The 14,515-nt window shown below is 56.5% G+C and overlaps 7 protein-coding genes across 7 annotated transcripts; 3 read left to right on the forward strand and 4 right to left on the reverse strand.

Moving 5' to 3' along the window:
- Positions 1-224: 224 nt before the first annotated feature.
- Positions 225-530, reverse strand: INS49_012787 (uncharacterized protein; the record flags this gene model as incomplete). The annotated part of the gene is made up of 1 exon (XM_043173489.1): positions 225-530. One exon carries the CDS (start codon positions 528-530, stop codon positions 225-227), a length of 306 nt encoding a protein of 101 aa, XP_043022786.1.
- Positions 531-666: 136 nt separating this feature from the next.
- Positions 667-1,508, forward strand: INS49_012788 (uncharacterized protein; the record flags this gene model as incomplete). The annotated part of the gene is made up of 2 exons (XM_043173490.1): positions 667-1,083; positions 1,176-1,508. The coding sequence occupies 2 exons, from the start codon at positions 667-669 to the stop codon at positions 1,506-1,508; spliced, it is 750 nt and encodes a 249-aa protein (XP_043022787.1).
- A 241-nt stretch (positions 1,509-1,749) lies between these two features.
- Positions 1,750-2,968, reverse strand: INS49_012789 (uncharacterized protein; the record flags this gene model as incomplete). The annotated part of the gene is made up of 2 exons (XM_043173491.1): positions 1,750-2,400; positions 2,921-2,968. 2 exons carry the CDS (start codon positions 2,966-2,968, stop codon positions 1,750-1,752), a joined length of 699 nt encoding a protein of 232 aa, XP_043022788.1.
- Positions 2,969-4,948: 1,980 nt separating this feature from the next.
- On the forward strand, positions 4,949-6,852 carry INS49_012790 (uncharacterized protein; the record flags this gene model as incomplete). Its single annotated transcript, XM_043173492.1, has 3 exons — positions 4,949-5,053; positions 5,141-6,274; positions 6,346-6,852. 3 exons carry the CDS (start codon positions 4,949-4,951, stop codon positions 6,850-6,852), a joined length of 1,746 nt encoding a protein of 581 aa, XP_043022789.1.
- Positions 6,853-7,115: 263 nt separating this feature from the next.
- On the reverse strand, positions 7,116-8,152 carry INS49_012791 (uncharacterized protein; the record flags this gene model as incomplete). Its single annotated transcript, XM_043173493.1, has 3 exons — positions 7,116-7,320; positions 7,371-7,512; positions 7,588-8,152. The coding sequence occupies 3 exons, from the start codon at positions 8,150-8,152 to the stop codon at positions 7,116-7,118; spliced, it is 912 nt and encodes a 303-aa protein (XP_043022790.1).
- A 271-nt stretch (positions 8,153-8,423) lies between these two features.
- INS49_012792 (uncharacterized protein) lies at positions 8,424-10,590 on the forward strand (the record flags this gene model as incomplete). Its single annotated transcript, XM_043173494.1, has 4 exons — positions 8,424-8,976; positions 9,134-9,420; positions 9,798-10,040; positions 10,588-10,590. The coding sequence occupies 4 exons, from the start codon at positions 8,424-8,426 to the stop codon at positions 10,588-10,590; spliced, it is 1,086 nt and encodes a 361-aa protein (XP_043022791.1).
- A 448-nt stretch (positions 10,591-11,038) lies between these two features.
- Positions 11,039-12,159, reverse strand: INS49_012793 (uncharacterized protein; the record flags this gene model as incomplete). The annotated part of the gene is made up of 4 exons (XM_043173495.1): positions 11,039-11,337; positions 11,407-11,460; positions 11,583-11,743; positions 11,804-12,159. 4 exons carry the CDS (start codon positions 12,157-12,159, stop codon positions 11,039-11,041), a joined length of 870 nt encoding a protein of 289 aa, XP_043022792.1.
- Between the last annotated feature and the right edge of the window lie 2,356 nt (positions 12,160-14,515).

Consider the following 14,515-nt stretch of genomic DNA (forward strand, 5'->3'; position numbering starts at 1 on the left):
CGCCCTCAAGAACAAAAAACCCCTCAAATGCGAGCAAAGGCCCGTTGCTTGAGTCGAACCGAGACGAGACGGTTCAGGTCACGGCATTGGGAGTTCCCGATTCTCGTCCATCCCCGCACCCGTCCGTGTCAGTGGAATTCCACGCGAGGACCAGCTGATCCCTGCCTTCGAAAGACGGAGCCTCGCGCTGGGAATGCTCGGTCCTGTGGAGTCACGGATTACCATCACGCTGTGAGATGGTCGCCGGCGATGAAGATGGCATACGCTGCTGCTCTTGTGACCTGCTCAAGAACGCCGCTCGAGTTGTGGTCGATCGCGCCGGACTGCTGAGTGGCTGATTTAAGCTTCCGGGAAGCGCGAATCACCATCGGGTACCGCACTAGAACACGCTTCCGGGGACGGAAGACGATCGCGGGAGATGATCCTAGCCGCGACATCACCTCGGGGAAGCCAGTGAGGAGCTCAGGAGAGCCATCGGGACCATCGGGACCATCGGGACCATCGGGACCATCGGGAAAGGGGGCCCACATCCGCAGGCGGGAACAGGACACGACGACTCTTGCTGCTCGGCTCCACCAGAGCGGGCAACACGGTTGACAATTGACATTCGAAGAGAGAGACTGCAATATCGAAACATCACAGCGTCAATTCGCACTATAGCCCACAATGTCACCCACCAAACCGACCATCGTCATCGTCCCCGGCGCGTGGCAGCTCACCAGCACCTTCGCCCCCTTCGCGGACCTGCTGCGGAGCAATGGGTATGACACGGAGATCGTCGACATGCCCAGCGTGGGCGGGACGGAGCTGCCGCTCACGGGCCTCCCCGAGGACATCGCGGCCGTGCGCGCGGTGATCCAGCCGCTGGTCGAGGCCGGGAGGGAGCTCGTGCTGCTTACGCACTCGGCCGGAGGCGTCAGCGGCGGGGGCGCGGCCAAGGGCCTGGGTCTGAAGACCCGCAAGGAGGCTGGCTTGCCTGGCGGGGTAGCCAGGATCATCTACATGGCAGCTTTCGTGGTCCCCAAGGGAAGCAGCCTGCTGCAGATGCTGGGTGGGAAGCCGGCGCCTTGGATGGTCCTTGAGGTGAGTGTCGAAGGGGGATAGGCGAGGGAGATACTCCTCCAAGACTCGATGCTATCTCACACACAAGACTGGTGTGCTAACCAAGGGGACAGGGCGACCGCGTCACGGGCGACCCGAACGTGGTGTCGGAGCTCTGCTTCAGCGACCTCCCGCCGGAGGAGCGGCAGAAGTGGCTCAAGGAGATGACGCACACGTCCGCCGCCCTCTTCGCCGGCGTCAACGAGTACGAGCCCTGGAATGATGGGATCCCGTGTGCCTACATCTTCACCGAGGACGACGGCACCCTGCCGTACGCGCTTCAGCAGCAGATGGCGGCACAGCTCAAGCCTGAGGCGCCCAAGATCCTCGTCAAAGCTAACCACTGCCCCTATTTGAGCGTGCCGGCGGAGTTGCTGGCGGCTGTTGAGAAGATCGTGGCTGCTTGATGTGATGTCGGGAAGTTTGATAGGCGACAGGAAACGGTCCACACATTTCACAAACGAATGAAGACAGCTTTTAAGCGACATGTACACGTTCATGCAAGGAATTTATAAATGGTTTCTACCTACTTACTTTGAGAGATTTTGAGGCTCTGTGGCAGATACTTCTGCATAATCAGCAGTGAAAGGATCAAATTACTTCCCGGTCCTCTTCCCGATTCACCCTCCCAGAATCCCCATCGCTTGGTCAGCCGATTTGACCAGCAACCATTCCGACAGGTGCAGTCTCAGCCTCCAGCTCCTGAGGCGAGCCCGTCATCGACCGGTCCGAAGCGGTCCCATGGACAAAGTGCTCCCAGCAGTCAGCATCGCCCAGGTCGAGTTGCTCAAGCCTCTCGCGCCACGTTGCCAGCATCCCCCCCTGCTCGTCGTAAGGGTGACACTCCGCGAACGCCTTCCACAGCGCCACCAGGTGCTCGGCACGGCCGACGTCCACCTCGAACCACTCCTCGTGTCTGGTCCCGCAACCGGCGCAGCCGACGTCTCTCAGCCGCGAGTTGTGCAGCTGCGTGTGGACCACGCGCTCGACCATGGCGTGCTGGGGGGTGGGGTGGGCAAAGACGGTGTGCGGCACATACTTACACCTCTTGCTGATCTGCCGCATCCGCGCTTGGTGGTTCTTTGAGCGGCCGATCTTGATGAGATGTGGCCTCCCGTTGTGGCCTCCCCCTGGTGATAGCGGGTCGACAGCCACGTCTTCTGGGTGCTGGAAGCCGTAGACGTAGCCTTCGTCGGCGTCGATGTGGTGGCGGAGGAGGAGGTCTTTGATGGCGTTGTTGGTCTCGAGGGTCGATTTGGGCGACCCGTACGGGTTGAATGACCTGCTGTCAGCCCGCCCCTGTCGTGGTGGAGATCCCTCTCCATCAGAATCTTGTCGTCGATGGTGAGATCTGGTGTTTGCGCTGAGAGGTAAGTCACCGCTGGTAGGACGATCTGCGTTGTTATTCACGGCATCCGTAGGATAAGAACTACGCTCTCTGCTTGGTTGCCGGTCGACGGACTCATCATTATCACAAGGTTCCAAGCCTAACAGTCCGAGAGACCTGCTCAAATTGAGGATAGTTGTGTCATGCAGGAAGGGGTAAGGAAGAAAGTCTACATTCCCGGCTAATGATGCTGGCGCAGCCAGGCTACTGAGGGTCGGGGTGCCACTCCACTGGTTGAGTTGTGGACGAAGGCTACGATATCGTCTTCCATGGGGATGATTATCATGGCTTCTAAGTTGTCGCGTAAAGATGGGAACGTTCCCTTCGACTCCCCGAGTTGGGCCAAGGCGTGTGGCCATACAGGTATCTATTTGAACCAAGACAGGGATTGAAGCTAAAAATACCCCACAAGGTATTTCAAATATACAAGACATAGTTAGGTTCTTCTTTTTGCTCGAATATTAGGACAGAATTGACCATTTTGCTTGCAAGCCAGAGGAAGTGTCGATGAAATTCGTCCTCGGCCTTTTATAACACGGACTCGAGGCAAACGTCATGACTATAAGCCAATTGTGATTGTGAATGGACTCACTGACAGTCATGGATTGGTTTGGGACTCGGCGAATGGGTGAGTCAATTCAGTGTGGATTTGACTCTCCAACGAGCCCCGCCATTCCAGCTGTATGATTATAGGAACATTCTTATTGTGGGGGCGGTTCTGGGTTCAATTCGTACATACGTTTCATTTGAACAATCGAATGCGGGATAAGAAACTGTCGATGTGACAAGCCTGAGACAGGAAACGCAGTGAATAGATTTTGAGTCCAGTCACGACATTCAGTTACTCAGAATTGAATACTTCAATCCTGCACTTCGATTACAAGTTGGAAACTCATGAACAATAGCTGCAACAGAGGCCAAGTAGCTCCTAAACCTGCGTCAGATCAACTGGATTCAAATTTTGACCCAAAGTAATGGCCTATTAGTACCATGTCTTCTGGAAGAAGCCATTCCTCCACTACAATGTCCATTACACGAAGTCTTGGTAGAGCCTGCAGGTCTCATCGACACATCTACGCACAAATTTCAGTCTGAGTGTACAATTTCCCCCTTTCCTCACCCTCGCCCTAGGCTGTCGGGCAACTCACGATGATGAGTGCAATTTACTACTCGACTTCGATGGAAGTTAAAATGGACAGATACGGTCACCAGATCTTGCTTGTGACCCAGTGAGGTATGCAGGAAAGAGAACGCCGTTGTGGCAACGTGTGTTGTTTTGGGAATATCTGACTTGGAATTAACCAATTAAAGACCAGTTGCCTAATCGAGTTGTCTTCTTCCCTTGGTCACCATAGCACTTTCTGGCACATTTGGCCACGGGTCAAGGTACCTTGAGAAGCCTACGGACGTTGAGGCCGACTCATGGCACAATGATCATATCCATTTACGTTCTTCCCTCCCCTGGCCGATGTCGAAGAGGCATACCGTCATCTTGCTTGTTCAATTCGATGCCATTGACTGGCCCAAGTCCCCGGGTGTGGGATAGCATGCTCCACTGTATATCAGCGAGGCTATCCAAAGTCACCCGCAAGAGCTTGACATTCTCAGGCAAGTCATCAAGACTGCTTTGGCTAGTCGGACCCGAGACAGCCTACCAACAATTGGGTCTCCATGCACAATCAAATCCATTCAGTTGGGGGCATTACTGGATGCTGTACTGCCCGGTCGATATAAGACGGAGCCATCGGGGCTGCGTACTTGTTATCTATATTCCTACATCCCAAGGCAGCAAAGTCTGCTGTCACGCTATTGGGCCTTGACTAAAGTACCCAGCTGAAAGCTGTCGTCTTGTGAAGGCGATACCTTGCTGCCTGAATCCCCTGTTCTGGCTCGTCGACGCGGGGCTCCAAAGCCTTCTGCCTGACGACGAGAATTGAATGCAGGCGAGGTGGTGGTACCCCTGAGATTGCTATTCTCACGGCCTCCTGAAAGCTTATGCGTACCTGGAGATATTGTATCTAGCAGAACGTGGGCGTCTATTCTGTGGCGCGCCAGCTACAAACCGCTACATATTCGCAACACAGAAGTTGTCTCGAGGGAGGGTTAGTTAATTCTTGAGACACGACTAGAACGGGACAGCATATTTGATTTGAGCGAGAGTGAGAAAGAGATGGGATGAAATTGCTTCATTCGGTGCTGCGTCTCACCCAGACTGCTACGTCAGTGGTCGGTTGCCCCGCAGCGCGTCACGCATGGGGCATTGGGGCATTCGACCCCTCCAACACTGCCCAGCTGGCAGGTGGCAGGGCAGCTCTACACATATAGAAAAGGGGGTGATCAGCTCCATCAAACAAGCTGCGGACGCCACGGCCATTTGCTGTTCATTGCCTTCTCTCCTTGTTACTGCTCTGCTCTTGATATCCATTCGCACAATCAGACTGCCGAACAGAAGCTCGAGCAATGTCCATCACCATCGACAAGATCCTGGCTGCCGCCCCCGTTACCACGCGGGGCCAGCCCACCCAGCTCTCCTGCGATGCCAAAGGAGAGCGCATAGCTTATGCCGTAGGTCCAATTGTGTCCCTCTATCGTTAGAAGTATATAAGTGTCTGGACGGTTGAGACAGCTAGCTGATCACTACCGCTTCAACAGTCTGGCAAATCCATCTTCCTCCGCTCCATCGACGACCCCTCCCAATGCAAGCAGTACAACGGCCACACCGCCCAGACCACCGTGGCTCGCTTCGCGCCCTCTGGCTTCTACGTCGCATCCGGTGACGTGTCCGGCTCGGTCCGCGTCTGGGATGCCGTCGAGGCTGTCAACACGAAGGGGGAGTACCACATCATCAGCGGGCGCATCAACGACATCGGCTGGGACGGCGACTCGCAGCGCATCATCGCCGTGGGCGACGGCCGCGAGCGCTTCGGCGCCTGCATCACGGCCGACAGTGGGAACTCGGTCGGCGAGGTCACCGGCCACAGCAAAGTCGTCAACGCCGTGGCTATGAGACAGCAGCGGCCGCTACGTGCCGCGACGGTCTCGGACGACGCCAGCATGTGCTTCCTCCACGGCGCGCCGTTCAAGTTCGCGGGCAAGTCGAACGACCTTCACAAGGGCTTCGTGTACGGCACTGCTTTCAGCCCAGACGGGAATGTGCTGGTCACAGTGGGCGCGGACCGCAGGATCCAGCTGTACGACGGCAAGACGGGCGAGCCGACGAAGCAGATCGGCGAGGGCGTGCACACGGGCAGCATCTTTGCTGTGAGCTGGGCGAAGGACTCGAAGCGGTTCGTGACCGCCAGTGCGGACCAGTCTGTGAGAGTGTGGGATGTCGAGTCTGGCGAGAACGTGCAGACGTGGAAGCTGGGCCAGGAGGGTGCTGTGAACGTCGGAGATCAGCAGGTCGGTGTGGCTTGGCCTCGGGATGACTTGATCATCGCTCTGAGCTTGGACGGTGATCTGAACTACCTGTCAGAGGGAAGTGCAGCGCCGACCAAGACTGTCCAGGGCCACAACAAGGGCATTACAGCAATTGCGACAGGCTCTGATGGCAGTGGCAAGGATGTCTACACGGGCAGTTTCGACGGCCGTGTATGCCATTGGAATGTCGAGAGTGGGGTTGGCGCTGTCATTGACGGGCAAACACACACAAACCAGGTCACACAAATTGCAGCTACCTCTGGACAAGCCTTCAGTGTCGGCTGGGATGACTCATTGAGGACTCTCGACGAGGGTGCCAATACTTTTACTGGATCATCAACAAAGCTGGAGGCACAGCCCAAGGGTGTGAGTGTGACGGAGGTCGTGTCGTCGTCGCCACTGCCTCAGGAATCGCAATATACTCCAAAGACCAGCAGGTCGGAGAGCTCAGCACCAACTATACGCCCACATCTCTCGCTGCTTCGGGTTCAACAGTAGCAGTTGGAGACGGCAACGACGTCCGGATCTACGAGCTCGACTCGAGTAACAAGCTCTCTGAGCTCCAGGTCCTGAAGAAGTCTGCGGCCCAGATCTCGAGCCTGGCGTTCTCCAAGGACGGCAGCCACCTGGCGGCGGGCAACTCCCAAGGCAAGATCTTCGCATTCAAGACGGATGACTGGAGCGTGGCAACGGACCGATGGTCTGCACACACCGCGCGTGTCATGAGCATAGCTTGGAACGATGCTGGTACCCACGCTGCCAGCGGTGCTTTGGATACACATGTCTACGTGTGGAGCCTGGCGAAGCCTGCGAGTCGGGTGAAGGCGTTGAACGCGCACAAGGATGGAGTAAATGGCGTCAGCTGGGTCGAGGGCTCGTCCAAGATCGCTAGCACAGGAGGTGATGCGGCGGTCAAGATCTGGAACGTGTCTGGCCTGCAATGAACTCCGACAGCATTGCTTTGGAGCGGTTCTCATGGACAAGAGCCATTGAAAAGATCCGGGTAGAGCCTTGAGCCTTGTATTAGAAGAACAATCAATTGTGTGCGATATCTTCTATGTTGAGTCTATCTTTCTTTGAAGACTGACTGCTCACCACACTACTACGAGAACGCCATTCGGGGTATCACTGAACCACTGAGCAAGAACAAACCAAAACGCCATCAGAGAATCCAACATGGAATCATTTCCATCACGTCTGCCTTGAGTTACTGGACAATGCAACGGTGGAATGGGCGATTGCCGTAGTACGACTGAGGGCGCGTAGCACCGGCGACAACCTCGTCGATAAATGTGAGCTGCTGCTCCTCGGGAAGGCTTGGCTCCTCGTAGGGCTCCAGGTCGTCCAAGCCATTCTGCTTGATGACGTCTATGATGTCGGGGATGGACTTGGCGATATTGCTTGAAAACGGGCTTTTAGCAAATGAAATGAGAACAGCCAGTGGAGTAAGGCTACAACTCACCCAAGGTGCGCCTGAATGATAGTCGGGTACTCGCTGGCCATCTCGGCCGCGAAGGCGGACTGGTGGTCGTCCATCAGAGTCGTGTTCGCGACAATCACCAGCGCGCAGTCGACCTCCATCGTGTCAGAGATAGTGCCAGTACCTGAATAGACGGTTAGTTCTTCAGCCCCTCTGATCAAGGTAGAGTGAATAAATAGGGCCCCTGTCGTAAACTGACCCGCATGACCGATGACTACACCAGCAGGTTGGACGCCCTTCTCGCCGCGGCAATGCTCCCTTATGAGCGACTTGAGTTCGCGGCAGAAGTCAAAGGTCTCGACCTCCAAGCCGCCATCGCCGCGACCGTCACCCTTGAGGCGCGCCTTGATCTGGTCGTGAGCGGCGCCGCACTGCAGGTAGACGTGGGTGAAGCCGTGGTCACGGAGCACCTGCAGGAAGTCCTCGCCGGTTGCCTCCTCGAGCAGGGCCACGAAGGGCACGGTGGCACCTCCGGTGACCAGAAGGCGGCGGCCCATGGTCTCGTCGTCGATGTGGAGGGGGAGGCGGATCACGCGCTTGAAGCGCTCGCGCTCATTGGGGTTGATGCTCTCGGCGTACGAGTCCTCGCCGTCGGAGACGAAGTCGTCCTGGGGAGCGTTGTCCTGAGGATCAACTGGGTGGAGGGTAGGGTTGTTGGCTGCGGCAGCTACCTTGGCTGCTTCACGTGCTGCCTTCTTGAGCTTTCTGAGTCGGGCTGGTCTCTTGACACCCTTGAGCTTCTTGCCCTTGACTTTCTTAGGCATCTTGAATCTCCTTTCTCTTAGGAACACGAGGGGTGGTGCATGAATGTGTGTGAGTAGAGCTTAGGTTGACGGGTAGAGCGCTTAGAGGCGGCTGAAGCGGTTGAGGCGGCTAACAGCGGCAAGCCTGTGCTGTCTTTTGGGTGAAGCATCTGAATGATTTTGGCACTAGTGCTGCAGGTGGCCTGTGCTTTCTCAAAAGTTCTGGAGCGAATTGGAGCTCGACCTCGATCAATCCACGGAGGCACGCCTGATCACCACCAAACCCACTGCCATGGCTTCAGCAGCCCGATCACTGCGGCTCGCATGCCGCAGCTGCAGGAGCCAAAGGCCTATCCAAAATGTTAGTCCAAGAATCTTTGTCGCGTGGAAGTCAGTAGGTGGCGGCGCCATCAAGGAGGTCAAGGAATCCAGCACCGATGGCCAGAAGCCCACCCCTTTCGACCACTGGGGCCAAGAAGACATAGAAGAGGACCAGAAATACCGAAACATGAAGGCTAGCGACATCGCGAAGGAAATCTTCAGCGAGGAGGAGCGCGAAATGTTTGGCGACCTCGCCTCCGAGCTGGCTAGCATCGGCGACACCGATATCCGCAAGGAGCAAGACGCCGCGCGAGAACTGGCGAGGCCGCTGAGGACGGTGGTCAAGCCCAGGCGGGACGCGTTCTGGGACGAGGACGAGGACGACAAGGACCTCATCAGCAACGACGACAGCGACGAGTTCGACGAGAACGACATGACCGATATCGCACACGCAAAACTGGAGGAACACAGGGAGCAGAGAGCGTATGCCCGCCTGGCTATATGGGAGATGCCCTTGTTGTCCCGTAAGTGATCACCAGATTGCGAGGAAGAGAAGCTCGGGGCCGACCCCCCTGCCTCTGGGGAGAGTTGGCGGGCGGGCTGGGAGAGACCGCAGCGGACCGAGCAACAATGGTCGATCTATTACGCGGCGAGCATTTGATATCTGACTATGTGCTACAGAATTCGCTAAACCGTTCGAGCTCCCAACCAAGGACCAGCCGCTGCGATTCCGATACACCTCATATATGGGCGAATTCCACCCTGCGGAGAAGAAGGTGGTTGTCGAGTTCAGCCCGGAGGACTTTGGGCTCACTGAGGTCCAACAGATGAAGTTGAGGAAGTTGGCCGGTCCGCGGTACAACCCGGAGAAGGAGACCATCAAGATGAGCTGCGAGTCGTTTGAACACCAGGCTCAAAACAAGCGTTACTTGGCGGAGCTGGTCGAGAAGCTGGTCACGGAGGCAAAGGTATGTGTTTACTCCTTCAATGACTTGAGAGATTTGGGAAATACGCCCATTGCTACACATTCAGTACACTTCGACTCCATTTATTGGGAACCCGCTTAGTGGCTCGCCGTGGACGTCCCCTTCGACAGCTGCCCTTGTGGGGTGAGGGCAACCTTGGTTTGTGATTCCAGCTCCACCCAGTGGATGAGCTGGTCGAATCGCTCAATAGTGGTCGAGGAACCCCGGCCTCGCTTCTAGAGCAGAAGTCTGGATAAGTCCGTTCAAGCGATGGGATCTCCGATGAGAGTGGCCGAGGCAATGCCTCCATGAGCACTTATCCTTGAACCCGCCATTGGTGTGCAGAAACATTAGATAGCTAATCTATGACGAACAAATAGGACCCGAAAGACACATTTGAGGACATACCGCTCGATCTGAGACATCACACTTTCAAGGTCAAGCCAAAGTTTCCAAAAGAGTGGCGACTGTCAGAGGAGAGGGTTACGGAATTGACGAAACAACGTCGGCAGGCGGCACTCGCGGACAAGATAAAGCAGGAAGAGGGAACATTGGTGGATGGTATTCAAACGATCCAGCAAGCCATGGCTACGAGGAAAGCGAGGGAAGAGGTGCCTGAATTGGTGGGAGTACCGCGGAAAGCCCAAGCCGGCAGACGCCTTCGTCTATAGGGCTTCTTCCAGACCGAAAACCTCCGGTTCAGCTTGATCGTGGTTCACGTTGATTTCTTTGAGCGAAGTCGGCGGCGAGGACGAACATGACTCGAACCGTGGATGCCAAAACATGATAGGCAGTGCGCCGGATGGAGGTCAAGCCATCGAGTCTTGACCTTGTATAACGCTATACATACGAAGACAATAGAGGCACACCAAATCAAATTATCACCCCATTCAGCTGTTGAATCAGCAATAAGCTGAGACTCAGGGCTATCAGTGGTTGCGTATTGTGACGGCCTCCATTAAGAAGGGGAAAGGCGACAGCCGAAACAGGAGCAGCAACTAGCATCACTTGTGAAAAGCCACCATCCAGGCTCACTGTCTTCAGCAAGTAAGTGGCGCGACATGAAGGTCTACAGGGCCACACACACTGGGGCCAGTCCACAGATGAGGAGCATGCAGGGGTGAGCGTGCCAGCATTCTACCAAGACCTGACCACGCTGACGACCAAGAGTAGTCCCTTCACGAGGAGCCTTGTGAGATCACAAATCGAGTCACCGGCCAATGCATGTGGTTACAAACGCTGACCTATCAGAAACTGTGGGACTATATGAGTTGGCTGCTGCCCTATGCGAATCAACAACGGAGTCGCTTGAAGCGCGCTGCGTCTGATGCCGGACATGCACTGTGCTCTTGTGTTCTCACAGCAACACCTGACCTCTGCACATGTACTCTCTATCTTCCCATTTGACGCTCCCATACCGAGCCGATCATATGGCCAGGTCAAGTTCTCGTGATTACTACCACCCTCCGCGTCCACAAACCGAGCACGAGCAGTCACCCTCAAGCGGACGTCCTTACGTCCCGGACCTCGTAGTTGTGGTATGTCATAAATCCACACTTTGCTTGGAATTAAAACTCTGACTGCAACTATCGTTCGAACGGAAAAAGAGCCGGCCGTGTATCTACAGACCATTGAGCGCGGCCTGAGCGCCCATAGCGTCCCCCAAGTTCACATAGTCAAGCAGCACAACATTAGGCGTCCGACCATGAAGACCCTCGCAAATCCCTGCCTGCGCATCGATCGAGTTCAGCGAGTTGGTCTTGTTGGCGTTGATAAGGTCCGGGATCTGAATGCCGAAGATGTCGATATGAAGCATGTGGTTAACAAGCCCCATGCGGCCATCTGCACTTGCTCCGGAGGGGCGGTCGATGCTGCACGAAGGAAAGGCATCGTCTGTGACCTCGTACGATGTCTCGTAATCTACCATGGGTTAGTGGGCCGTAATAGGACCTAGTGGAGGGCTATAAAAGAAGCGGAAAGTACACATACAATATGCAAACTCGTCAAGGATGTAGGGAGTAGTGGCGGTGTCGGAGTTGTAATCTGAAGACGTCGTTAATGACCCATTTCCAACTTCATCATAGCCCGCATGTGTCCCGCGTCATTTCATCAAACTAGATGAGCCGGCCGGGCATGGCCCAAAGCATGTATGCCCAAGAACTTACCCATCCAGACAACTAGTCGCGTTCCATCGTTGATCAACGTCTGCAGTGTTGGCCACTGGTCGAGCGACAGCGCACCGCTCGGGGTGAAGGCATACTGCTCCAACCCTACGGCAGAGAAGACATCGGCAAACTTGGACACAGGGATATCGTCGCCGTTGGTGCTGGCCCAGCTGTCAGTCGCGCGTAACTCTAATATATTCAGGTTCCAATGCGCTACTCACAGGAGCAGGGTGACAACCTCATTTGGATTCGCATCCATGAAGGTCTTGATGGGCTTGAGGTAGTCGGTCAGCGAGCCGGCATCCAGCTCGACGCAGCTGGTATGGCACATCTCGATCGTGCCATCCAGATCATGAGTCTGCGCCTGCAGGAAGCGCACGCCCAAGCCGAGCTGGTCCGCGACCGAGACCAGCTGGTTCTGGCTGGGCAGCAACCCAACGAAGGCGCTATTGTGAGAGCCCACAAACGTCACGTTGCTGTAGGGCCGGCTGCAGAGCGCGTCCTGCCCGTTGCAGGCGGCTAGGACGACTGTCGCTAGGCCGAGCCACGCCGCACCAAGGGAAAGGAGCGAGGGCATTTTTCGGCGAGCTGCTTCGTCTGGAACCTTACGGAGGGCGGTGAAACGACGGTGCTTGGACTGGCGCTGGCGCTGGCGTTGAGTGACACCTCACTTGCGCGTCTGGATGATGCCCAAGATCCTCAACAGGGTCGGGCGAAGGGGAGGCATTCACGATATGTGCCTCGTCTCCTTTTCATATACCATCCCGACCTACACGTCTAGCTAGGGTCAAGTTGTGGTGCATCTACTCCACGCTCCCACAAGGCAGGAGCCACGCGCAGGAGGCCGTCACATTTCCCCCGCGCGTGCGCAGGCCGCGAAAAGGGGGACCGTAGGGACCATGGCGCGACTATAGGCCTGTAGAGGCCTCAGCAGATTGGGCGTGGCAGCATGATTGCCTGGCGGGCGTCGAGGAAGTCGGCCGCTGGAGGGCTGCTGGGCGCTTGGATTGGATCAACCTGTCCACGGCCTCCCGAGGTTTTGCGACTGTGCTACGGCCCCCCCCCCCCTCTTGCCCCCTCGGGCCTGTGATGGCGCAGCTCTGGCAGCTCATTGGCCCGGCACTCAAGCTGTCGACAATGCCACCTTACTCTTTTGATCAGGCCTGCGACGTTGGGCCGTCCCGCATGCTGAGCGCGACGGGGGCGTGATAAGGGTCACTGACGAGGAAAGGCTTGAAGCCCTCTCGCTCCTTCCCATCAGGCGGCCGACGCGACTGACCGGAGGCGACTGAGTGACCGATCAGAGATTGAACATCTGAGTTGGTCGACCCCAGATTGCAGGCAGGCGACAGACAGGGTCGGATCCGAACAACAAAAAGACCGCACCTGGTCTTGCCCCGTCTCATCAAGAGGTACTTGCGCACACAGTACAAGTACACCCAGGCTGCAGGGTTGAGGGTTTCGGAAGGGACACCTGCCTTGGAAACCCATCCTTGACAGCCCCCCTCCCCCCTTGGGGTAAACAGGGCAGGCCCAGGGTTCGTTCATGCACGGACATGTTGCAATCGGAACTGCCAGATCCACCGCTCTGGATTCCTGGAAGCCAAGTGCCCAACCTTCCAATCACCACCCGCCTTTCTCGTATCATACACAGCATCCATCTTGCAAGGGCCGGCGCGGAGGGGTCGTCAAGCCAAACGCCAAACCTACCAAGTACGTTCTCTTCCCGTCTGGCTGTCCGTGTGTCTGTCTGTTCTGCGTGCTAGGCTGGTCTGTTCGCCCGACTGTCTGTCCACGGCCGAACACGGCATGCGGGAGGCTAAGCTCGAGTTAGAATCTTTACCCGGAGCCCGCACACACACATACCCAACGCAGCATACCTGCACCTTGGTACGGCCAAGGTTTGTAGTATGAGCTGGCTGATGCGCGACGCGCGGTTGGTTGGCTGATCGCCCTCCTCTACTGCCATTATCGTACTGCTCTGCATTTTTCCCAATAATCGAAACAGAGTGTGCTGCGAGCCTGCCAACCGCTCGCAACCTATCGAGACGCACAATATGGCGGTGTCGACGACTCCACCCTGACGCTACGCTACTGGCTACTCGACGCTGCGCTTGCACCTTCTCTTTTGGCAAACGAGGGACGGAGGAATACCGCACTGCCAATGTGCACCTGCGGCCTGTCACCGCACCCTCCCCCCCCTCCAAGCCCAAGCCTCGCCAGCCTCCTTCTCTTGCTCCTCGACGTTTGACGGCCAGCCATGCCCAGACACATGCCTCCCGTCTGGGATTCAGGTCCCTGGTTCGGCCAAAGTCAAAAAAGCCACCATGCCTATTTGTACGCAGCCCGGGAGGCAGACCAGGCGAGAAGCAGTCAAGCGCAAGGAACGGCACTCCCCCTCGGCAAAAGCAGCTCGTTCCACGATGGCCCGGCTATGGCAACCCGGCCCTTCAGCTTCTATTTGCACGGGGAAGTCAGTACTACGCTCCCGTCGTCCAAACCCCCTGTCTGAGGAACTGCCTCGCCCTGTCCGCCATTGCCAGGGCATCATCCCAAGTTGGGCCATGTTTCCAGGAGGCTAGGCTAGAGCAGACACTAGTCTCAGTAGCTGACGTGCTCAATGCCTGGCCGGCGGCGGCGTCGTTCCAGATGCCCCATTTCCGACATTTAACCTTCCAAGGCCAGGAACAGCTCGCCAGCCCTATAATCTTCCCGGCACTGCTTCCGATGGCATAAGGGTGCCCATGTTCATCGTCCTGGTCCCTCACCACCAACATCATCACAGCGACAACGATACTGTCCGTGCCCTGTTGCGTCCAATGCGATGGGATGCTTCTGCTTGCCTCGCCGCCTCGTCGACGAATGGAGGTCTAGACCAAGACGACGTGACAGATGAATGACTAGCGGGGTGCGCTCTAGCCTCACGATGCGTG

The sequence above is a fragment of the Diaporthe citri genome (genome assembly GCF_014595645.1).
Source record: "Diaporthe citri strain NFHF-8-4 chromosome Unknown scaffold_6, whole genome shotgun sequence".
NCBI classification, from domain to species: Eukaryota; Fungi; Ascomycota; class Sordariomycetes; order Diaporthales; family Diaporthaceae; genus Diaporthe; species Diaporthe citri.